The following is a 25,915-nucleotide window of genomic DNA, read 5'->3' on the forward strand; positions in this document are numbered from 1 at the left end:
TTGCTAATTTATAGTCAATACACCATAGATATTATTTAACCCACTATATCCTAAATATTATCATTTCAATCTGTAATCAATATTAATATTATTAATGATATACTTTTTATTCTTGTACAAAGTGTAGACCATTACAGAAATGCAATGAATGGAAATTGTGTTGAGTCACAATCATGAATCTACTTACTGGGCAAAACTTTGTCAAAATATAATGTCAATGCCAAATACAGAAAAGTATCAAAAACCAACATGAAACAAGTAGCTATTATTAGGTTTGGGTTGCTTGAAGAGTCCAAATGGGTGTTAGCATTCACATCATAGTCCAAATGTATAAGCTAAAAAAAAAATACATAGACTATTAAAAGGATAAACGGAGCATCAAGAATTATTATTGTCTTACTAGAGGCCCAGTGCATGGATTCGTGCACCAGTGGGGTCCCTCGGCCTGTCCTGTGCCCTCTTGCAACCCAGGACCTCTTGGAGGATGTCAGAGAGCTGGTTTTGGCACGATCCCCGCAGACCAGGCCGAGGGACCCCACTGGTGCATGAATCCATGCACCAGGCCTCTAGTATGCATATAAGATCTTTGGTTCATCTCCTCCCGCCCTCCCCTTTGCCCCTTTCCCTCTGAGATTCATCAGTCTGTTCCATGTTTCCATGCCTGTGGTTTCTGCTCTTGTATTGAACATCTGCCCTCTGTGGTCAGTGCGCATCATAGTACCGGCAAGTTGGCCGGTCACTTGGGCTTTTATGTATATAGATAGATTATAGACATTGGGATTGAACATAATTCTTGTCTTCACAGCGCTCCAAGCTAAGGGAAGAGATAACAATGAACCATCTAACCACAAAGCAATTTGAGGAGTTAATGGAAATAGGTATAAAAAGCTCAGAGACCCACCGGCAGAGCAGGCAAGTCCTCCAGGCAGAAGTAAAAACTCAAGGAAGGTGATATTTGAGCTGGGTTGCCTATAGGATTGCATCCAGCTTAGGATGGGGGAAAGAAGAGAGCATTCTGGACAGGGGGCAGGATTTGAAAGTGAAACCATGCAGGAGTGCAAATACTTCAGTGGTAGGACAGAAAAAAAACAGAATAATTACTTAGTATATAGCAAGATAGAATGAGTTTATATGTAACATCACCCTTCATTTGGCATTTATAGTTATGCTGTCATAACTAGAATTAATTTTCTGAGAGGAGACTCAGTTTCATTTAAATTGGCCCATCAAAAAGTAAAAATGTATTTCCATGGAATTCCTGGTTTTCAAATACTGGCCATGATATTAAGGGTCATGTTTCTTGAGCATTAAATTAGATACCTCTTCAGTGGGACAGCCCATTAAAAGTAAAAGCAGAACCGCATCAGTAATAGAGTATTAGCCGGCACTTAGGGACTTAAAAGAAAACGAACTGTGCTGAGAGAGAAAAATAAAAGCATACACCTCCTATCTATACCTTCTGTATGTATCTTTACCAAGGTAGATGGGAATTTTAATGTTTAGCACCTGAAGCATGAATTATTCAGAGGGAATCTGTTTTAAATATTTTGTAGAAAATGAAGTAGTTACATCAGCTCTTACCTGGGACATCCCGACAGTGAAAGCAAAGGGGCTAAGAAGACACAAGGTCCATTCCAAAAAGGCAGGGAGATGCCTATACAACGCCGTGAAACCCAGGCTCCCCCAAACGACCGTGAGCAGAAAGACGACAAAGCCGGTAAGGAATGGTTTCTTTATCAGGACGCTCATCATGAAAGCTAAAGTTATCTGAGAGAAGAGAAACACTTTAGGTAGTATCTACTTCTCTGAGAATCATCAGTGGCATACTAAAGGACAGGATTTCATAGTATGATATTTTGTCCATTCCCTCCCCACCCCTAGATACTGTCTCATGTAAATACTCAAATACTGCAAACAGAAAAGAACAGGTGTGATCAGAATTAGTGATAAATAATGGGTAGGTTTCCCTGAGAGAGAGAGAGAATTTGATTAAATTCATCAACTCACCAAAGACAAGCCGTAGAGGAGAATGAGCATGAAGACCACCACAAAGCTAGTGAGGACGACAACACGGGTAGATGTTACAACAAGAGCCATCAGAATCGCCATAATAAAGATGAAGCCAGCATACATCACACTCCAGGAGAGCCTTGCAGAGAAATGAAATGTCAGTTCAGAGTGCTGCTACTCCATCTCTGGACTCATTCATGGGTTCAACAAATGATTTGTGAAGCTCATCATATAGCAAGAGTAAAGGGAATACAACAGCTAATACATCAGAAAACTTCTCTGCCCCTAAAGTTCATATTCTACAGGGGATGGTAGGCAATAAACAAGTAAACAAAAAATACAGGCAGCCAACTGCAAAATAAGAAAGAAACTGAGTGATAAAAAGTGAGAGTAATTGGGAAAGGTTTCAGGGAAAACATTTATGAGAATTTGTCAGTTCTAGACTTCTTCTTTCAGTAAAGTAATTGTATAAATATCATGGGCCAAAAGTAGATGAAGCAGCAGCAAACTTTGTCTCTGAAGAGCCAGATAGTAAATATTTTAGACTTTTTAGACCCTGTGGTCTCTCTTGCAACTACTCAACCCTGCCTTCAGAGTACAAGAGCAGTCGTTGAAAAATGTGCAGCCCTAACCACTTTGGATCAGTGGATAGAGCGTTGGCCTGCGGACCAAAGGGTCCCAGGTTCGATTCCGGTCAAGGGCACATGGGTTAAGGGCACATGCCTGGGTTGCGGGCTCAGTCCAATGTGCAGGAGGCAGCCGATCAATGATTCCCTCTCATCACTGATGTTTGTATCTCTCTCTTCCTCTCCCTTCCTCTCTGAAATCAATAAAAATATATTTTAAAATTGTGCAAACAATGAGTGTGGTTGGGTTCCAATAACAAGTCATTTGTTAACACCGAAATTTGAGTTTTATATGAGTCTTTGTGTGCCATAACATATTGTCTTTTAATTTTTCCAAACATTTAAAAATGTAAAAGTATTCCTAATTTGCAGATTGTAAAATAAAAGGGTGTGTGTGTCATATTTTGCCAACCCTTGATATAGATGATTAGGTAAAGATTAGATATAGACAGAGATGTGAACACAGGTATACAAATAGATATGGGAATACAGATGGATATGAAGATATGTCATTTCTTGCTATCAATGCCAAAAAAACAGGAAGTAATTTCTTTATGGGGAAAGAGAGTTAACTTTCTAATCATGCAAATCTAGGTTCCAGCTTTCACTGCTCCACTGTAAATCTATGATCCTAAAAGGTACTCAATCTCTTTAAATTTCCTTATTCTCTGCTGAAAAATAATAAGAAAAGATGAAATATTGTATGTTATGGGTTTGATATGACAATGGGTCCATAACCAGTCCACAATGAATACTTACTTTTCTTTTGTTCAAAGTAGAAGAGCCATTGTGTTTTGGGAAGTCTTGCCTAACTGTGATGATTCCTTTGCACAACATACTTCTATTCATCTGAAATTGTTCATCTCTCTGCATTCTATAAACCTCTCCTTAATTTCATTCATATGCCAAACACACAGAATGTCACAGCCTTTTCTTATGGGAGGAACGTTCCTATTTTTGTTAACCCTTCAACATCAGATATATTTGCTCTTTCTCTCATTATCATCATCATCATCATCATCATCATCATCGGTTGCTTTTCTCTAATGCTCTGTAGGTTTCCATGATTTCTTAAAAAATATATTGACCAAAATTCCCTCCAGGATTGAGTTATACAATTTTAATACAAATAGAGACACCAGAAGAAACTCCCATTCTAGACCAAACCAAGCCAGCAATGCATTTTCTCCATTTTTTGCATTGTTTATTAAATATTTCTGGGGGAAAAATAAATTTGGTATAAATTGGCAGCATTAAAAATATGTGGTCTTCCTATTCAACAGTATCTAACGTTTATTTAAACACTACATGGTATATATCTACAACTATTCTATATATTCTACAATTCTTGTTTAACATTGAGAATAATAACACAGTATGTATAGGGTATATTCAAACCACTGCTTTCTGATTCAAGAACTTATGCTTTTACTACTCTTTATCTCAAAAGCATTGTTTGGCTAAACTCATTAAAAGTTTTGTTGTTAATTGGTTCCTTAACTTACATCTCTCAGTATGTACTACTTCCCAATACTGAGTTCTATCTAATATTCTGTGTTTAATTTTTCTTAATTCCACTTTAAATACATTTCCTGTTTAATCTTTATGGCCAATAAGAGATAGATACCATTATCAATGTTTAACAGAAGAGAAAACCTAGATTTGAAGAGATTAAGTAACTTGGTCAAGGTGGCAATGCTCAGATGGAGATGACCCATGGCTTCCCACCTCCCAAGCCTGTGTTCTCACCACTGTGTACACCTCCACCAAAGAAGCTTTGTGCTTTAAGAACATAACTCGTGTGTGTGTGTGTGTGTGTGTGTGTGTGTATGTTATTTCCTTCAGTGTCATAAAAGTAAGAATTCATTCAATGTGGAGTCAAAATCAATCATCCAAACATATATTTCATCAAACATTAGAAACCTCACATATGTGTGTGTGTGTATATATACAAACATACTAGTGGCCCTGCGCATGAATCTGTGTGCGAGTAGTTTGCTGCCGCTTGCCTCAGCTGGCCGCCCCTCCCACCACTGCTCGTAGCTCTCCGCCGCACATAGCTCACTGCCCGCCCTCCTGTAGCTCTCTGCCACTTGTAGCTCGCTGCCCCGCCCTCCTGTTGATCAGTCATTACATGACGGCATCCTGACCAATTTGCATATTACCATATTATAAGTATATATATATTATAAGTATATATATAAGTATATATATAAGTATATATAAGTATATATGTAAGTATATGTATATATATATACCAGTATGTGTGTGTGTATACACACACACACACACACATCCACCTCATATATGGTAACTAGTGATCAAGAGTCATCATTTGTATTGGCTAGTGATTTGGGTTTCAGCAAGCTATAGAATTAGACTTTCTTTAATTCAGTGAAGTATCATTTACCAAGCCTATAAGTCCATCTACTTCACTTATTTATCGTACACTACCTTATGGAAGCCATCAAGTTTAAATATGATACTTTATAGGCCTAGGGAGTCCAAATAACTCACTCTGCTTATGTATGCTATGTGACAGACTGTAGCCATGTAATTACCAGAATGCTAACTCTCGAAGTCCCATCATGGTCATCAATGACTTAATGTATTGTCTTTCTTTGGCAACGTTGACTGATACATAGTAGATGAATGTAGAAAAAGAAATAATGCAGAAGAAAATGAAAATATCGGTCCCAACCCCTGCTTGGGCAACAAAGGGTAATATCTTCATATTTAAACCAGTGACTGACATGAGCTCTTCCATCACCGAGTGATTTGTTGTGATCTAAAGAAAGATATCAATGAACACATTGTTATATGAAGCTGATTATAACCTCATGCATTTCCTCTCAATGATAAGAAATATGTGCATTCCACTTCTAAATGCATATGCCTATCATGATCTGTCCCCAGGTAGTTCCTGCCACCCTCCAGTTTTTGTCTCGATTCCTTAGAACATCTTTCTACCATCTTCACTAGACAAAATTCTACTCAATCTCAAAGTCTCAGCTGAAATGTCATTTCAATTAGTAGGTCCTCTCTGATATTTCAGAGTATCTTGTTTCATTGTTTGCCTAGTACACCATTTATAATCTCATGACAGAATCTAAACTCTTATTATGAACCATATATCCATTTCTCTCCCCCTACTATTCAGTATCCCTGGAGAAAAGTAACTGTGTTCTACTTATTTCCTGATCCTCAGGGCTTAGTGTAATGGTTTATATACAGTCTTGCACCACAAAAATACATGTTGGTTAATGGCAGACTGTATATACAACCGTGGTTCCATTGTCTAGTGCAGTGACGGTGAACCTATGACACACGTGTCAGAGGTGACACGCGAACTCATTTTTTTGGTTGATTTTTCTTTGTTAAATTGCATTTAAATATATAAAATAAATATAAAAAATATACATCTTTGTTTTACTATGGTTGCAAATATCAAAAAATTTCTATATGTGACACGGAACCAGAGTTAAGTTAGGGTTTTTCAAAATGCTGACACGCCGAGCTCAAAAGGTTTGCCATCACTGGTCTGGTGACACAACTATCCTAACATCATAGTGCACAGTGACCCATGACTGCACAGTACTTGTCCAGTACATTGTGCCCAATAAATGAAGTGAATAAGTCAATTAAATAAGATAGGATAATCCATAAGATAACCATCCAACAAAATTTAACTTACAATGCCATTTATTTCTTTAACTTAATACTCACTTCTATGATAGCAGCATTAATGGCAGCTTGAAAAGCTATAAAGCCTTTTTTCCAGAACAGTGAACCTTCACAGGCGACTTTTTCATTTGATGTTTGACAATGAGCTTTAGGAAAAGAAGAACGCAACATAAACAGTTATGATGGGATGGGGCAATCTTGGTGATAGGAAAAATGAAGACTTCAAATATTCCAAAATGCACTCCAAGTTCACAATAATATAGCGTATGGTAGGGTTTTTTGCAAGTAAGGTTTGCAGGGTACACCCAGAGAATATGCTTTGTTCATGTGAACATCAGTTCTCAACAATTTTTCACTCAATCTTATAATCTCTCCATTACCCAAGAATATTTTGTTGAGCTTTGTTGAGCCAAGACTATTCTGCGGCTTGTGCCAAAAAAGCACTAAATTTTTTAAAAGTTTGGTAATCATTGAGCAAGATCCTTTTCTTGCAATTTTATTTAGGACTAACACAGGAATGCAGTCATGTGCCATATTACTATATTGGGTAAACAATGGAACACATATAATGAAGTTGAAAAATTCTTATAATCTAGGACCTGACTACTTAGTCAGGGCACTGACCTCTTTTCCCTTAGACCAGTGGTTCTCAACCTGTGGGTCGAGACCCCTTTGGGGGTCAAACGACCTTTTCACAGGGGTCGCCTAAGACCATCGGAAAACACATATATAATTACATATTGTTTTTGTGATTAATCACTATACTTTAATTATGTTCAATTTGTAACAATGAAATTGGGGGTCACCACAACATGAGGAACTGTATTAAAGGTCGCAGCATTAGGAAGGTTGAGAACCACTGCCTTAGATTGTCAAATGAAAAAATAATAATGCCAACACAACAATAGCTGCCCAGTGTGAGTGAATCCAAATTATACCTATTTTTTGTCAGTTCAGCAAAAAAAAAAATGTATTTCTTGGTGTGCTTCAGAATTTTAGTAGTTTATGTCTACCATAAGATGAAAAGGCTTAAAATCGCAGGCCTAGAGACATTGTAGCCATTATGACATTATGCTTTTCTCAAGTGTTTGTGGTGATGCTGTTGTAAATAAACCTACTGCAACTATGTACAGCCCATAATCCTTGATAATGGCAATAAAGGACCATGTTACTGCTTTATGTTTTTACTAACTATATGTTTTATCGTTATTTTAAAGTGTACTCTTTCTACTTACATAAAAAAAAAGTTGGCTGTAAAGCAGTATGCCAGGCTATGCCAACAGCAGCTCATAGAATATCTCATATCTACCGCATCTCTGGATGGCATCATTTTCTCTTGTGCTTGATTTAATCTCATGTTGTTTTGCACAGTAACATGCTGTACAGGTTAGAGGTCATAGTCTATACCATATGCAAACAGCCTAGGCATGTAGTGGGCTGTACCATTTAGGTTTGTGTGAGTGCACTCTGTGATGTTTGCATGACAATGAAATCATGATGCAATTCTCAGAAAGTATCCCTCTCGTTAAGCAGCACATAATTGAAACAGCAAATATAATTTCTTAATAAGACAATACACTTAAGAACACATGCTTTTTTTTTTTTTTTAACAGGAATGAATCTCATTATGTTCAGAAGTTAAAAGTCTGGATATGTTGTGATACTTCTGCTCTCACATATGCTTCCTTTTGACTAATGACAACAGCAAAAAAAAACCCCAAAAAGTATTTTTCTAATGGGAAAGTTACCTAAATGGTCTCTGTATTCCTTCATCCTGGGGATTCTACCTCCCCAGACAAACTTTAAATGATATGAGAAGTTATCATCAAAGATGACTCTCACTGCATCTATAGAATAGTTTAAATTCAATGCATTCATGCTTTCCTCATCAGGCCACCCCGTGATTGTCCTTCCTGCGGGTGAAAGAGGGGAAAAGGTAAGGAAGATCTCTAGTCCAAAGACAGCACACCACACACAATCATGGTGAAGGTTTTACTTACATTCACGTCACCTCCTCACTGAGTCACGCTTGGTGTGTGTGTGTGTGTGTGGCGGTGTGGGGTGGGGGCGGGGTTCCAACGCTCTAGATAAACTCAGAAGTGCTGTGTGGCAATCGCTTCTATCACAGATTGTGCCTTTCCAAATGAAATATAGTGTGTCCCCCAAAAGGTATACACACTTTATAGCTGATAGCTCAATTGATTTTTTTTCTTTTCAGATTTAACTTATTGGAATTAATAATCATTCAAAGTGTGTATACTTTTTTGGGGGACACCCTTTAACCAATACTTTAAAGAAATATGAATGTATACATTTAAACTGATGTGCATACAGACCTGTCTAAAGTTGAAATATATATTACAATTATAAATATATTCTATAATTATAATATACGGGGACAGGCAAAAGTAGGTTTACAGTTGTGAGTACAAGAAACACAGTTTATTCTTGTATTACTGATTATTAATGATTGTATTATTTTCCATACAAACAACTGTAAACCTATTTTCATCCCACCCTGTATACCTTCATTTGACAATGGTGTCAATATGGCTAAACTTCAAAGACAGCATAAAATTGTTCAATTTGGGGAGTGTTTTCCCAAGAGACTTTGTTTATTCGAAAATATGTAATGTAAATGAGTGCCTTTTACGGACCAAACCCAGGCCATTTAACCCACTGTCTGGAATCTGTTGAATGCAAACACCTGTTGTAATTCAACATGTTCCACTGTCCTCTGTGCTTCCTGCCATCTGGCAGCTGGACCAGATATTTAATTAGAACCAGGTCCAATCCTTTGGGCCAGGCTACAGGTGGCGGTGTATTCTTTCATTAGTGTCATAATTGCTGAGTGTCTTGCTTTTTGTGATATGAGCAGCCATTGACACTCAGTGCCCAGATCCACTAGAAATTTTGAAACGATGATGTTCTATTTCCATCATTTGTTTTTCATTTACTAGAACATGTTTATAAAACAGTACTTTCCAGCATCTGTTTGATTAACCAATAGTACAGTTCACATAGGATAAATGCTGGCATTTCCCCTTTATTTACAAATGTTCCTAACAACTGATTTCCTATCATCTTCCAAGGGCAAATATTTTTTTTTCTTTTTACATCATGGTGAAAGCATGCATTTAAATATACATTGGATGAGTTTCAAATCATTGCGCTATTCTTGTTGAAGCTTAACATATGCCAGCTTTGACCCAGGAGGAGGTCTCTTGAAGTTGACGGCTGAGTTTTTCTGACATAATCTATTTGTTCTCAAAGGTTTCCTAACTTTCTGGAAGGTCAAGAGTCCTCCCCCTATAACTTTCTTGTCCCAGATCTCTGCATCTCCTTTCTTCCCGTACCAAGACTCCAATGTTTCAAGGACTCACGGGTGAGAGAATTAGACTATTCCATAATTACTTATTTGGTATATCCCACATGATATATATAACAGCCTCAGAATAACATTCTAAAACTACAGCACCAACCTAATTACTAAAAATGGTTTTAATCATTCTCAAATCGGCCCTCTCTTTGCAGTGGTTACTGGCTCTTTCTTAGGGGATTCTCATTCTCTTCTCGGGCCCATTAGATACCCTACAGCAGTGATGGCGAACCTTTTGAGCTCGGCGTGTCAGCATTTTGAAAAACCCTACCTTAACTCTGGTGCGGTGTCACATATAGAAATTTTTTGATATTTGCAACCATAGTAAAACAAAGACTTATATTTTTGATATTTATTTTATATATTTAAATGCCATTTAACAAAGAAAAATCAACCAAAAGAATGAGTTCGCGTGTCACCTCTGACATGCGTGTCATAGGTTCGCCATCACGGCCCTACAGCAAGCCTTGTGGCTGGTAGGGCTTCTTCCCCCTTCACTTATATCTGGAGGCCCAAGGAAATACTTTTTCACCTATTTTGTTGTGAACACTGTCCATGCTTTCTTGGTTTTGCTGTCTAATTTCTCTCTCAATTTTTATGCATTTCAAGAGATTAACAAACCATGCTGTCACCATTGATCAATCTTTACGGAATCTTCTCACAAACATACATTTGAATAACCCTGGACTACCTCATTTTAGTATGGACTATAAAAAGGAAAACCCACTAACATAAAATTTCCTAATATAGGAGAGTAGTAAATACAGTAAGAAAATCTCCTTGATATCAGAAAGGAATATGCATTAATGTTGTGAATTAAATCTAGAAACTTAAACATTTAACACAGTTTATCAAAAGAATTTTAAAATGAATTTGTGTATTTTGCCAACATGAAATTTACCGTGAATTTCTGGAGCACGTACCTTTCATAAATGGGGCTGATGCTACTTTGCTCATGATCTCCTGGGTAGTTTTGGATTCGGGTGCAAATGCAATAACGTAATTAGAATCATTAAAATGATCTACACGCCCCAGATATATTGCAGGCACTTGAGGAAAGTTATCAGTGTAATGTATAGTGGAAGAAAACAGGTATGCAAATAACACCAGGAGAAATGAGAAAAACCATTCCTGCACAGCAACAAGAGAAGATGGAGCAAATCAGTAGCTGTTCAACCACAGACAGATCATTCCCAAACAAATTTAAACACTTAAATTTTTATGTAGCTCAGATTCCATTTCTCCTCTCTCCCAGTCTTGAACTCTCCCAAATTTCTTGTCCTCTAATCTGCCCGTTTTGAAATGTGCACATCATCTATCAAGATGGAGTTGTAGCATCCATCCTATAAAATAAAAGCCTAATATGCTAAGTGCCCAGTCGTCCCTTCAACCAATCAAAGCGTAATATGCTAATGATATGCTAAGGCCGCTCAACTGCTCCCTTTGATGTGCACTGACCACCAGGGGACTAGTTGCTATGACGTGCACTGACCACTAGGGGGCAGACCCTCCAACTGGTAGGTTAGCTTGCTGCTAGGATCTGGCTGATCAGGACTGAGCTAGATGGGCCAGACATGCCCTGGAGTCCTCCTGCAGTCCCTCCCCGGCTGGCCAACCTCCACGTCCCTCCCTGGCCCCAATCATGCACCGGTGGGGTCCCTTGGGCTGGCCTGCATCCGTTCACAATCCGGGACCCCCCGGGGAATGTTGAAGAGCCGGTTTCAGCCTGACCCCATAGGCCAGGCCGAGGGACCCCACTGGTGCATGAATTTGTACACCGGGCCTCTGGTTCCAATTATAATTGAGAATCTAAGTTTATCATACTTCAATGCAAGTTTTAAAGGCTAGATTGCTTCATGAATGGCCTAATGATTTATAGTCATGTGGAAACCCAAGTGACAATGATAAAGAAATATTAGGTAGCATGAAAAAGAGAACCAGCCATCAACAAGAGCAAGGTCATATTTTTATCTTCTGCTACCTGTATGTGCAAAAAATAGTTCCAAAATATTGCTCATAAAGACAGATCTTAAAAGTCTTTGTCATTGCAACAATATTCTGGAATTGGAGATGCAACAGAATGCATGTGAAGTCCTGTGTTAAGAACACACTTTAATATTTAGTTTTAATTCTAAACACATGTCCCTTAAAAGACAATATTCACCATATGTTCTTATTTCAGCTATGTGTGTTGGCCTATATCTACCCTAATCTATCTAGTCAGGTAGATAAATGAACAGATACAGTGCTTATATGAATAATTAAAATGATGATAGCAAAACATCTATCAAGAGTAGCATCTAACTTTTACGTTCATATGATCCTTACTCCATGCAGGAATTTTATAGAACTTATTCTTGCCAACTGAAGTATTCAATACATATTGGTTGAAAGAACACACACATACACACAATGTCTATAAGATCAAATATTAATATATCATCCCTTAATCTATGGATATTTTATGAGTGATTTTTAATGTATTTAATATATTTTTCTAAATTTACTGAATTTTCTACACAAAGTATATCTAATCATTCTTATAATTAGAAGAAAATAAATACTATCCTAATAGAAGCAAAAGTTCAAAATGCACTTTCCCTCTTAGTTGTATATATACCCATTATTTCTTTCCAATTGACATCATCCGTATCCATAATACAACTGTTTGGAAGTGCTACACTTTGTCTTTTGAATGCTTTTTTAAAACTTCATCTTGATTTCTGGATTAATTCTGGATTAAATGTTGCCTGTTTCTTTGACTTTAACCCTGTACTTATGTACCTATGCCTTCATGAGTTTCAAATGAGTTTAGATGCTAAGAATTGTTATCTCTGCAGTGTAAAGATGTGGCGTTATTTTTCATGGAGTTTCTAAATATGAATTACTTTTCAAATGCCTTAAGACATATAATAATAATATTTTTAAAGGAATCTTATTTGAAATAATAGCAAAGTCCAGAACTTAAAAAAAGTCAGTCTGTTAGAAATAGAATCTATCTGAAACATTAAATAATGAAGACACAGTATTTGTGCTGCCTGGTCAAATACTTTTTCCTTTTCTACATATAAGGACAAACACATTGACTCTGAACCATACCAAGAAGGTTTCTCTCTTCATCCTCCATTTTTTAAGAAAATTCTTGCAGAGAAGGGCCCATGTTTGCTGACCCACGCTGATGTGCCTCTTGCTCATTCTGACCTGTTTATTTAAAAATTAGGAAGTAAATGTAAAGGTGTGAAATAGGGAACATTGTGCAATCAAGCTGAAAAGAAATATCATAACATCTGTTTCCAAGTGCTTGCGTAGCAAAGAAGGGAGCTGAAAAGCTCAAAGACAGACAAAGGGATGTTCCTGTGCAGTGTAGAAAGAAATCACAATTTTCAAAATGATTAGACATAATTTGTATTGACTCCTCATGGACTGACAAAAATTAGAGAGTTTCATAGAGTCAAGTTTTCTCCCCACAACCTTGCACTGTTCAGCTTTCTAACGGGGACACAGGAACTTTAAGTACTGCTGGTGGGAGTATAGACTCACACAACCATTTGAGTGATTCATTCCCAATTCCTTACTACTGCCATCAGTCAATTCAGCTGCGGGGTACAAGTGCCCAGGAAGTTTTCACAGGAGCCCTCAAGGGGACCTCTACGAAGATGTTCTTCATAATGTGCACTATGGTGGCATGGTGCTGTGAAACAAATTGTAATCAATATAGTCCATAAAGCACGTGGGGTTCAGAAGCAATGGGTTGGTATCCATATAGTAACATAAAGAGATCTTTAAAAAAACATAGTGCCATTTTTTTAAAAGTAAGACAATGTTGAGAGTTATATTACAACATCATTTATATTAATTAGCACTTCATGCCATATACATTTTCCAGGAATATCCAGGAACTAAAGGATGGTTATCAAGTACAATGAAAAGGTTACCTATGGCAGTGGGGAGTGGAAATGGAGTTTGGGTATAAAGTGGGAGCTGTAAATTTAAGGAAATAAATAACCAAAACAAGATAAGGACTTTGTTTGAACCAATCATGCTGTGTGCCATGAAATCAAAAGTATGATTAATTAGTTCTTTATCCACTTTTTATAAGTAAAGTTCAAAAAAGTTCCGTGCCAACCATTAAATGAGAAAACAACAGCAACAAAATCCAAAAGCAAGTAGATAAAAATTCTTGTGAAATTTCAGAGAATTTCAGATTGTTCATTATGGCTGGAACGAAGAGAGATTGGAAGTAGTTTGAACATAGGATATTGGAAAGAAAATAATATCTAACTTCTAATGATGGTTTATATGTTCCAGGTAGTTCTAAGCATTTATAAGAATTAATCAGTGTAATCCTCACAGGAAACCTTTGGGATAGACCTTATTATTCTCCCCATTTTACAGATGAAGAAGATAAGGCACAGAGAGGCAAAGTGACTCTCCACACTCAGCTTAAAGGTGACACAACCAGGGCTTGAACCCAGAGGGTCAAGTTCTGGAGCCCTCACTCTGAACCAACTGCCGTGCTGTGGTAGAAGTTCATCTGGGGAGTGTGTGGATCAGGGGTCACTTCCATGCAAGATCAGAGATTCTACCAGCATCCCAACTGGCGGTGAGGAGCTCTAGGAGGGATCCACTCAGGCGTTTATCCACAGACTTCAGTTTGCGCAGTTGTTATCGGAAGCCCCAAATGCTGGAACATAAAGAAAGGCCGATTACCCCCAAAGGCAAAGAAAATATAAACTATTTAAAAAGAAAATTGTATTGCAATAAACAGAAAAAAAATTTAAAATCTTCCATTTAACGACCATAATGAAATTCAAGAAGAAAGTTAAAAAGAAATTAAAAGCAAATACTAAATATTCCCCCTAAAGTCATCAAGACCATAACATCTTCCATGATACAGAGAATTTGCAATCCTTGCATTTTTTCAAAAAAAATTCAAACATATTTAAAAATAATGAGATTGAAAATATCTAAAATTAGGGAAAAAAACAATAAAAAGTAAAGTATTAGGTGAAGTGATATTCAAAAGAAAAATAAAGAAAATACAATTGCAAAAAGTATGTATTGTAAAAAATACATTGTAAAAAATAAAATGGAAATAATTTTTCAAGGTAGTGGGAAGACATGCATATTTTCCTAAAGGCTCTTTTAAGAACCAAATATAATGACAAGGAAATATAAAAAATAATGTTTGAAATTAAAGGATAAAAGAAAGAGTCTATAAAGAATCAAGTTGACAGGATAGGAATGGGGTAGTTCAGGAGGAAGTAAACAGTTTGTAATGGAATAAAAATCAGCCTAATATCTGTGAGGTGGAATTGAAAAAGCAATTTGCTCAATTTCCCTTAGAGCAGTGGTTCTCAACCTGTGGGTCGCGACCCCTTTGGGGGTCAAACGACCCTTTCACAGGGGTCCCCTAAGACCATCGGAAAACACATATATAATTACATATTGTTTTTGAGATTAATCACTATGCTTTAATTATGTTCAATTTGTAACAATGAAATTGGGGGTCACCACAACATGAGGACCTGTATTAAAGGGTCGCGCATTAGGAAGGTTGAGAACCACTGCCTTAGAGAAACCTACCAAAATAGACAAAACTAAAGAACACTGAAGAAAATCTATTTGCAATAAAACTAGATTATAATTTAACCCCATATCATGCTTTGATTCTTAGAAAGTAGATGGTCCAGTTTTATTGCCAGTAGAAAAGAACACCCCAAATAACCATCAGGTCTGTGAAGCATATAAGCCTCAGCCTTGCATATTCAGCCATGCATATGAATGGAGAGGTGGGAGGCGGCAGTAAGGATGGGGTGAACTGACAAGGGATACACGGATCAGATGAATTTGCACTAGGAGGTTCTTGAACTGGAAATGCATCCTAGGCAATATAGGCATAATTATTTGCAGGCATCTATGTTGCTCTGCTGTTGTCAGTAGAAGACAATTACCCAATCCCTTCTTTTTATGGGTTCAACCTTGGCCTTGGGGCTAATCCACAGAAGTACCTAGACTTGCAGGAAGAGCTAACTAGCCTTCAGGCTTACCACAGATCCACCATTGGGTCTGACTGTCCATTTCCAATACGGGGGCCAAGTCCTCAGCAACTCTTTATAGAGCTGTTTGCAGAGAGCATTCTAATTCTAGTCTAGAACCTATATAACCACAAAAATTCAGAGCCTACCTGTCTAATGCAGTGGTTCTCAACCTTCTGGCCCTTTAAATACAGTTCCTCATATTGTGACCCAACCACAAAATTATTTTCGTTGCTACTTCATAACTGTAATGTTGCTACTGTTATGAATCGTAATGTAAATATCTGATATGCAGGATGGTCTTAGGCGACCCCGGTGAAAGGGTTGTTCGACTGCCAAAGGGGTCATGACCCACAGGTTGAGAACCGCTGGTCTAATGGCTATTCACTGATCACTTCAAACCTAATGAAGGCAGCAGAATTCAGATATGACACTCTACCTGGTTAGCAGCGATGGAATGTCATTATTTACATCGTCATCTTAGTGCAGCCCAAGAACCAGAAGTATATTTCCCAGAACGAGCTACATAATTGCCTTGCAGAGGGCATATCTCATAAAAAGACTCTGAGACTTGTAGAGTGTGAACACCCATGAATTATCTTAGTTGATAAAGAAAACGTAAGACCTAATCTTAGTTAACAAACCCAACATTTTAAGAGGGGGAATTGGCCCAGGAAATGTTACAAGGACTGTGCTTGGAGCACAAGGCTATTTGGCCAATGAAACATGCGTTTTCAAGGTAGTGGCAGCCTCCTTTGGTGCCGTATTTAAGGAGGATGGCAATCCCAGGGTCGCTATTGTCTCTTCCCTCATTTTACAAATGAGCTTGCTCTTGGCTGTTAGGTTCAAGGACTAAAATCCTGATCTTGCCCATGCTGCCCCCTGCTTGTATTCAAGAGGCAATTCAAATGGGAAGATCACCACTCCAGGAAGCCCGGGGGAAAGGGAGCCTGTGAATGCCAGAGATAGAGCCTAATTACGTTTTATTGCTGGGAAGAATGTGCTATTGCTATCTAAGTCTGAAAGGCAAGGACTGATGGAGGAGAACTTTAAAGGCTAGATTGCTTCACGCTGATGTGTCTCTTGCTCATTCTGACCTGTTTATTTAAAAATTAGGAAGTAGCCATAACCGGTTTGGCTCAGTGGATAGAGCCTTGGCCTTCGGACTGAAAGGTCCCAGGTTCGATTCTGGTCAAGGGCATGTAACTTGGTTGCGGGCACATCTCCAGTAGGGAGTGTGCAGGAGGCAGCTGATCGATGTTTCTAACTCTCTATCTCTCTCCCTTCCTCTCTGTAAAAAATCAATAAAATATGTATTTTTTAAAAAAAATTAGGAAGTAAATGTAAAGGTGTGAAATAGGGAACACTGTGCAATCAAGCTGAAAAGAAATACAACAGCTGTTTCCAAGTGCTTGCATAGCAAAGAAGGGAGGTGAAAAGCTCAAAGACAGACAGAGGGATGTTCATGTGCAGTGTTGAAAGAAATCACAATTTTCAAAATGATTACACATAATTTGTATTGACTTCTCATGGACTGACAAGCTTGCATGGAATAATGGTCCCGTTCTAGTCCTGGAATTTGTGCCATGGCAAAGGAGAATTAAGGTGTGGAGTAAGATGGGAGTAGGTCTGCTAAGCCACTGACTTGAAATCAGGGAGGTAATCGTGGATTATCGGGGCGGGCCCAATGTCATCACAAGGGTCCTTAACCATAGACGGAGGATGCAATCCACTGCTGGCTTTGAAGACGGAGGGAAAAGGGCATGAGCCAGACAATGGGACAGCCGCTAAGTTTTAACAGCAGGAAAACAGATCCTTCCCTATGTCCTCCAGCAAGGAACGCAGCCCTGCCAACACCTCACTGTAGTCCAGTGTGACTCACCGCACGTGTCTTACCTCCCCAACTCTGAGATGATACATCTGCCTTGTTCGACCCCATTAGGTATGTGGTCATTTGAAAAAGAAAACGGATACAGGAGCATGAAAGGAGGACCGGGCACAAGACGGGAAGAAATCCTGACAGTCTAAGGCCAGCGCGTGGGACCTTGAGAACATTATGCTGAGTGAAATAAGTCAGACAGAAAACGCTAAGAACCGTCTGATTTCACTCATATGTGGGATATAAAACTGAAACTTATGAACACAAACAGCAGTGTGGTGGTTGCCAGGGGGAGAGGGGTGGGAGGAGAAAGGGGTCCTAATATGAGGTGACAGGAGATTTGACTTTCGGTGGTGGGCACAGGGTGCTCTATACAGATTTTGTAACTTAGAAATCCACACATGGAACCTATATATATGTTCATGTTGACCAATGTCACTCCAATAAAATTTAATAATAATAATTTAAAAAAGAGCATGAGGACAGAAATAGTTGCTGGAGGTTCCTTCTACGAAGTGCTGTTTGTGGAACACAGGAGGGCATGCGTTTATGTTTAACAATTGTCTGGGAATGAACAGGATTCGGGAGCCACGGGTATGAGCTCCTGATATTACTGCATCGGAGCAGAGAGCGACAGCCGAGGGGACCCACCTGACACCGACAGTAGCAGTTCAGATCGGGACGTCACTGTCGTGGTAAACCACAGTATCAAAGGGTTAAATATATTGCCGATTCTTTCTTCCTGTGGTTAGTGCATGTGCTGACAATTATTTATGAATAAAAGAATAATGGACATGATCTAAGTGTCATCATTTGGCTCTTTGTCTCTCACTCTTAACACTATTTCTCGCCTCCCGCCCCCCGCCCCCCGCAACACCTCCTGATGTAAATGCCAGAAAAAAAATACAAATACAACTCACCATATAGTAGCACAAAACATCTAACTAGCTTAAATTGCTCCAAAAATCGTGTGATCTAGAAAGAATAACTTGGCTACAAAAACCCAGTCACTTCCTGCCAGAATTCCTCGTATTTAGAGCATCAATGCATTGCACAATACATCAGATCGAAATTCTTATGTATTTAGCATGATCCACAAAGGTCCATCAAAACATTGCCCTGAGTTTTCTTGATGAAAATATTCTCAAGCCAGTTAACACAATTCAAAACTCTGAAAATCATGTAGTCCCCCTGCCCCCCTCTACCTTCACCCCCACTTCCCCCCCCCCCCCCCCCCCCCCGCCCATGCTTACAAATCCTCTGGCAGTAACATTGAAAACAAACAAAAAAGAATTAAGTCTAATAACATGGGAAGTAACTCCTACTTGCAAAGAGGGAGCAAAACGTTCCATTTCTTTCCATTTCTCCAATAGCCTATTAGCTAATATATGCCATTTGGTCCAAATATGCTTTAGTCACGGGGTAAAAATGAGAAAAGGAAAAAAAAAGTCTTAGTTCCCCAAATGATTATTTAGCCTTACAATAGAAAGTACTCAGATGATTTGACAAATCAAAACGAGTCATTAATAACTTACTGCACTTAATAGTTTCCATCCAAATGTTTGGCATTTCCCGTTGGAAGTCGTAGGTGATATTTCCATAGGCAACACCACCACAGGGTTAGAGGTTCACTCACTCGCAGGAAATCTGGAATGATCATCCAGACACGGTTCGTCCACGGGGACTTGGCAGTTCCTGGAGAAGCGCTCACATTCCTTCTGAGTCACTAGTACATCATGCTTTTAATTTCATGTTTATTGTGAAGAGTTCATTTTAGACTGATTTCCGAAAAGGATTGTGGTCTTAATTCAGCCGGGCTACTGCCAAAAGCTCTCTGCTCACATCACGGGGGCGACTCCTTCACCGTTTTCCATTGCTTTGTCTCCCGGCCAGTTCCTCAGCAGGGAGTGTGGAGTTGCAGATGGCTGGCTGGACAGAACAAAACATTAGGTACTATCAAACCCAAAAGGTTTTAGTCTTTCTCCATTAGCTTTTTTCATACAAGGCCTTAATGGGATTTCCACTCCCCTTCCCCCTGAGCCTCCAATCTTTTAAAGAAACATTAGAGACAGTGCAGAGCAGAGCAGAAAGAAGTAGGGGCAGGGGGTGGGGGAGATTTTTTAAAAAATAGCTAGAGATATACCAATCAAGTCAGAAAGTAGCTCCAAACCTTCCACTGAAATTTGGTTCTTCAAACCTGGACCTAGAAAGATGGCAATGAAGCAAAGTGATTTTTTTTTTTTTTCAGGGTAACAAAATGAACTCATTCATGCATGAGACTGTCAAGCATTAAAACACATTTCTGATTGTTGCTGTATGTCCGCTGTCTTCTGTAGAAAGTACAAAATGATCACATTTAATAACATCACCCGCATTTTGTACACAGAGAATATAGTTTTGTTGCACTGCACGCCCGCTAACGGCAGCATCTTTCTCCAAGTGCAAAATAGGAGGGACTTAGAGCCATGTCATAAAACTAAGATAAGAACTGCACTCCATACGCTGGCTACTTCTGCAACAACTCCCAGAAAACAAACTACTTCCTCTATAAGCAACTATAGATTTTTAGTATGTCCTAGTTTCCATATTGTTTACCAAACATTTTTAACAGGTAGGAGCTGCCATTCTGCCTTTTTTTCTTTCTTTTCTTTTTTTTTAGCATCTCATGTAACTTGAAGACAACGCTGTTCCAAAGCTTCTTGGAATTCATGAAGTTTGTCTTTAGCTGAAGACGAAAGGAGAAAAAGCAAGGACCGCTACCTTTCTGCTTGCAGGCAGTAAGTCTAAGTTTTGGGCTGCAATTACTTCCTAAGTTGAAGGCGAAGTAAAGTGCTAGGCATGCAATTCTCAGGGCAACAAACTCCTCTGTGTCCCCTAGTCCATGCAAACCACAGGAAATCTTCCTTACCTACTGCCCTTCAATATGTAGCCTATTATGTTTACCCTTCGGTTAATTCCACGAGTTCAGAAATTGCTCAGCAAGCCTAGTAGAAGCAGGTTGAACTCATTAATTCATGAGACTGTGAGACATTAAAAAAAAACCCCACAAAACACTCACCATTTCTGATGGTTTCTGTATGTCTGCTGTCTTCTGTAGAAAATACAAAATGATCACGTTTAATAACATCGCCCACATTTTGTGCTCGGAGAACATAATTTAGGAAATTGTTTTCAGTAACTTTTTTCCCCCTAGAACTTTGAATGTAGGATGTGTGTTCTGGACCTGGCTGGCTTCTAGACTCTATTCTTCTCCCTCAGTGTGGTGCCCTCATTTTTCACATGCAATCTCTGCAGAACCGAGGCACAACAAGCCCACCCTCGTTAATCTTCTTTGTCAGCGTTGTCTTGATCAACTCATATGTCTTCACTCTTCTAAATAAGCTTTAGTATTAGCTTGCCAACTTAAAAAGAGAGTTTTGCTGGGCGGTGTGGCTCAGTGGTTGAGCGTTGACCTATGAACCAGGTCCCGGTCAGGGCACCTGCCAGGTTGCGGGCTTGATCCCCAGTGGGGGGCGTGTAGGAGGCAGCCCACCAATGATTCTCTCTCATCGTTGATGTTTCTGTCTCTCTCTCCCTATACCTTCTTCTCCAAAATCAATAAAATTAAAAAAGTAAAAAGGAAAGAAGAATCTTACTGGGATTTCAAAAGTGGAATGGCAACTGCAGCTCACAAGCCACATGCGGCTCTTTGGCCCTTTGAGTGTGGCTCTTCCTAAGCCTTAGGAGTACCCTAGTTAAGTTAATAACAATGTACCTACCTATATAGTTTAAGTTTAAAAAATTTGGCTCTCAAAAGAAATTTCAATCATTGTACTGTTGATATTTGGCTCTGTTGACTAATGAGTTTGCCGACCACTGCTGTATTACTTAGCAATCACACATGGCATTTCTATGTGCAAAACACACTTAAATATTAACACATGTAATCAAGATAATAATCTCACATGGTAGGCACTATTATAATCACCCCCTCTTTACAGATAAGAAAAGTGAGGCCCGGAGAGTTGAAATTACTTGCCTGAATTCACAAAACCAGTGAGTAACTGGTTAGAACCCAGTCTGTGAGATCAAGTAAATGCTATGCTGCCTCACTTTTTACAATTCCCCTTGCCTTTTGCTTATGTTTTGTAGCAATATTCTCCAGTGCCAGAAGCCATATAGATTTCATGTGATGGGCTTTGCATTGGGCTAAAATATTTGGCTGGGATTGAGAGTAACTGTTACTGTGGGACCTGGTGCAGCCCTCAACACTGTGCGTGCAAATGAAGAAATACCTGATCTGCAACGAGAGAAGAATGAATTGGGCCAGCAGCCTATTTAACCAGATAAAGAGACTGGTTAGATTTATTCCTAGGTGGTTTTTAAAATGTGTTTATTATTATTATTATTATTATTATTATTATTATTTCAGAGAGGAGAGGGAGGGAGGGGGAGAGAGAGAGAGAAGAGAGAGAAGAGAGAGAGAGAGAGAGAAACATCAATGATGAGAAAGAATCATTGATCAACTGCCTCCTGCACACCCACACTGGGGATCAAGCCTGCAACCTGGGCATGTGCCCTGAACGGGAATCAAATCATGACTTTCTGGTTCATAGGCTGAAGCTCAACCACTGAGCCACACCAGCCGTGCCCTAGGTGTTTTGTTTGTTTGTTTTTTAAGCAATTGTGAATGGGATTGTTTTCTTAGTTTCCCTTTATAACTAGTTCATTGGTATATAAAAATGCAACTGATTTCTGGATATTTATTTTGTATCCTGATACTTTACTGAATTCATTGATCAGTTCTAGTAGTTTTTTGGTGGAATCTTTAGGGTTCTCTATATAAAGTATCATATCATCTTGCAAACAATGGCAGTTTTACTTCTTTTTACTTCTTCCTTTCCAGTTTGGATGTCTTATTTCTTCTTCTTGTCTGATTGCTATAGCTAAATTTCCAGAACTATGTTGAGTAAGAGTGGTGAAAGCAGACATCCCTGTCTTGCTCCCGATCTTAAGGGGAAAGCTTATAGTTTTTTCCCACTGAGTATGATGTTGGCTGTGGGTTTGTCATATATGGCCTTATTATGTTGAAGTATGCTCCTTCTATTGGAAGCAGCCCGTTTATACAATGGAATACTACTGGGCCATAAAAAAGAAAGAAATTGTACCCTTTGCGACAGCATGAATAGACCTGGAGAACATTGTGCTAAGTGAAATAAGCTAGTCAGAGAAAAACAAGTAACATATGATTTCACTAATATGTGGAATCTAATGAGCAAAATGAACTAACAAATAAAAGAGAAACAGACTTATAGATACAGAGAACAGACTGACAGCTGTCAGAGGGGAAGGGGGGTGGGGGGACTGGGTACAAAAGGTGAAGGGATTAAGCAACCCTCACCCCAAGCTCATAGATACAGACAACAGTGTGGTGATTACCAGAGGGAATGGGGGTGGGTGGGGGGGAGAGAAGAGGGTATGGGAAGATAAATGGTGATGGAAGGAGACTTGACTTGGGGTGATGAGCACATAATACAATGTATAGATGATGTATTATAGAAATGTACACTTGAAACTATAAAAATTCATTAACCAATGCCACCTCTGCGACGTGCAACTGCAAATAAAAATCAGTATCATACAAAGGATCTGTCCAGGCTCCCCCCTCCAAAAGAAGCACAAATAGGACCAAATAGAATCTGTTTACTATATTTTTAAGAAACAGAGAAATTTTTGGAAAGTATCTGCCAAAACCCAGGAGGTGCAGATGGATCTGAGGAAGGATGAAAAGCAAGAACAGAAAGTTCAATTAAAAAAAAAAAGAGTTCAGTGCCCCTGACTAAATAGTCAGGCATTGCATGCTTTAAAAATCACTGCTTTAAAGGACACCTCCATGAACAGGAAACCTGAAACAAACCAAAACAAAAAAACCCAAGTCATCTGAAGGAATATTTGCTGGTATGTATTTTCCTTTTATATGCCTACATGAGCTGCTGGCTCCAATTAATTTTTCTTAATATAAGCATACTCCCAAGCAGTCATTATTATTAATTGTTAGTTAACGCTTAAAAGTTCAATGTGGCTAACTTATTTTCCATAATACCTACGACAATATACACAAAACATAGAAAATAAAATAAAATAAATGTCTCCAAATGTAGCCTCGGTTTTTCTATAAGTAAAATGTGGCCCTTCCACCCCTTCCACTAAGGCATGATCACTGTAAACAGTGCCCCGCAGAAGACAAGAAAAATAGGTTTCTTAAACAACAATATAAGTTATTTTTTTCCTCTTAAAAAATACCCGGTAAAGTAAAATTATATTCTCAGTTTTGCAGTAAACTAAGCAATGGATCACATCTGTTAGTTAAGTTAAAATAAAAAGGAAGAGAGAGAGAGAGAGAGAGAGAGAAAGTCTCTGCTCATTTCCCAGGGCCTTTTCTGTTCTTGCCTTTCATCCTTCCTCAGATCCATCTGCACCTCCTGGGTTTTGGCAGATACTTTCCAAAAATTTCTCTTTGTTTTTTAAAAACATAGTAAACAGATTCTACTTGGTCCTATTTGTGTTTCTTTTGGAGGGGGGAGCCTGGACAGATCCTTTGTATGATACTCATTTTTATTTGCAGTTGCACGTCTCAGATATATTTTTGGCCTGCTTCCATTATCTGTTAGTAGGAAACAGTACACTTTTCTTTTTCTTTTCACCTAGCCTGCAAATCTTTAACTTCCCATGAGGGAAGAGGGTAGGTCCCTAGGATAACCCATCCATTTCATCCAGTCATCTGATTTCATAATTTCTAAGTTAAGCTTTCCTGTGGTTTTCCAGTTCTCCATTTCTACTTGGACCATGTTTTTTCTGTTCCTTTTTTTTTTAAGGTTCCCCTCGCCCTGTTCTTCTCCCCCCATCTGGAGAGTCCGAGTGAGGGCTTTCTGTTATTTCATTCTGCCAGTGATCATCCTTGAATGTTGATAAACACACTTGGACATACATCACCCTGACAATGTAAAAAACAATCAATCAGCCTATTTTTCAACCTATCTTCCCCCAAGACCTGCTACACGTATATGGGCCCTCATCAGAACCCTTGCAGGTTAAGCCCTTTAGCATATTTGACCTTGAAACCTTAGGTCTGCTTTCTGCTAGCTCTGCAATGTCAGGCAAGTAATCTATCTCGAAAGCCTCAGTTTCCTCACTTGTAAGATATAATCTCCAACAGGGTCGTTTAGGATTTTAAATGTAGGATTTGGGGATAGGGTAGGGACGAAAGAAAAAAATAAATGCTAAGTATTTATCACAGTACCTCATGTTGAGTGAGCATTCAGTAAATCCTAGTGATCAGACCCTCCAGAGCCTTGTTGAGACTGGAAATTATAGGTGTTTTAATTACTAATCTGATTGATAAAAAAAAAAATCCTACCTCCTTGATCACCTAACATGCATTTTTTAAAATTACTTGTGATGTCAAGCATATTTTAATATAATTTTTGGCCATTTGTAAATTATTTGAGAAACAGATAATTCCAGAACCTTAAAAAAGGAACAGAAAAAACATGGTCCAAGTAGAAAGAACTGGAATTATCTGTCCAATTTTTCCAGTTCTGTTACTTTGTCATTCTGGATTTTTGGTTTCCGTTTTTGATTTTGACCCTGACTGAAATGTCTCAAATCATTCACCTTAAAAATAATATGTTACCACCCGGTCAGTGTGGCTCAGTGGTTGAGCATTGACCTGTAAATCAGGAGGTCAGGGTTCGATTCTTGGTCAGGGCACATGCCTGGGTTGCAGGCTCGATCCCCATTAGGGGCTGTACAGAAGGCAGCCCGTCAATGATTCTCTCTCATCATTGATGTTTCTATCTCTCTCTCACTCTCTCTTCCTTTCTGAAATCCATACAAATATATTAAAAATAATAATGTTACCATATGATTTCACTTATATGTGGAATCTGATGAATGAAATAGACTGATGAACAAGATAGGTCCAGAGCCATAGATACATGGAACAGACTGATAGATCTCAGAGGGGATGTGAGGGACTGGAAGAGATTAGTCAAAGAACATATATGCATATATGTATAGCCCATGGTTATAGACAATAATGTGGTGAAAGTTGGGGGAGTAGGTGGCTGGTGGAGGGAGTAACAGGGATGGTGGGAGACATCTGTAACTGTCAACAATAAAAGAAATAATTACATGTTACTGCCTCCTCACATCTAGTTTTGCTGAGAATGCTTACATATTATTGAACCCCATTAATTTCAATTACTGTCTTTCTCCCATTAGGCTATTTCAGGATGTTCTCTTTAACCACAAGTGTATG

At 38.7% G+C, this 25,915-nt stretch overlaps 1 protein-coding gene across 1 annotated transcript in view; it reads right to left on the reverse strand.

The window, feature by feature from the left end:
- Nucleotides 1–19,824, reverse strand: part of ABCA9 (ATP binding cassette subfamily A member 9) — a 54,772-nt gene extending 34,948 nt beyond the window's left edge. Inside the window, exons 1-11 of the mRNA XM_070395484.1 lie at nt 19,760–19,824; nt 19,152–19,545; nt 14,286–14,383; nt 12,799–12,900; nt 10,623–10,830; nt 8,069–8,233; nt 6,363–6,466; nt 5,198–5,424; nt 2,008–2,149; nt 1,582–1,767; nt 188–335 (exon numbers count right to left, since the gene is read on the reverse strand). Coding sequence (XP_070251585.1) covers nt 188–335; nt 1,582–1,767; nt 2,008–2,149; nt 5,198–5,424; nt 6,363–6,466; nt 8,069–8,233; nt 10,623–10,830; nt 12,799–12,900; nt 14,286–14,291 — 1,288 coding nt within the window. The 5' untranslated portion in view covers nt 14,292–14,383; nt 19,152–19,545; nt 19,760–19,824. The remainder of the gene's footprint in view (nt 1–187; nt 336–1,581; nt 1,768–2,007; nt 2,150–5,197; nt 5,425–6,362; nt 6,467–8,068; nt 8,234–10,622; nt 10,831–12,798; nt 12,901–14,285; nt 14,384–19,151; nt 19,546–19,759) is intronic.
- Nucleotides 19,825–25,915: the final 6,091 nt, after the last annotated feature.

Source organism: Myotis yumanensis, unplaced genomic scaffold (genome assembly GCF_028538775.1).
Source record: "Myotis yumanensis isolate MYYU_CA2020_CCGP unplaced genomic scaffold, mMyoYum1.0.hap1 SCAF_16, whole genome shotgun sequence".
Lineage (NCBI taxonomy): Eukaryota > Metazoa > Chordata > Mammalia > Chiroptera > Vespertilionidae > Myotis > Myotis yumanensis.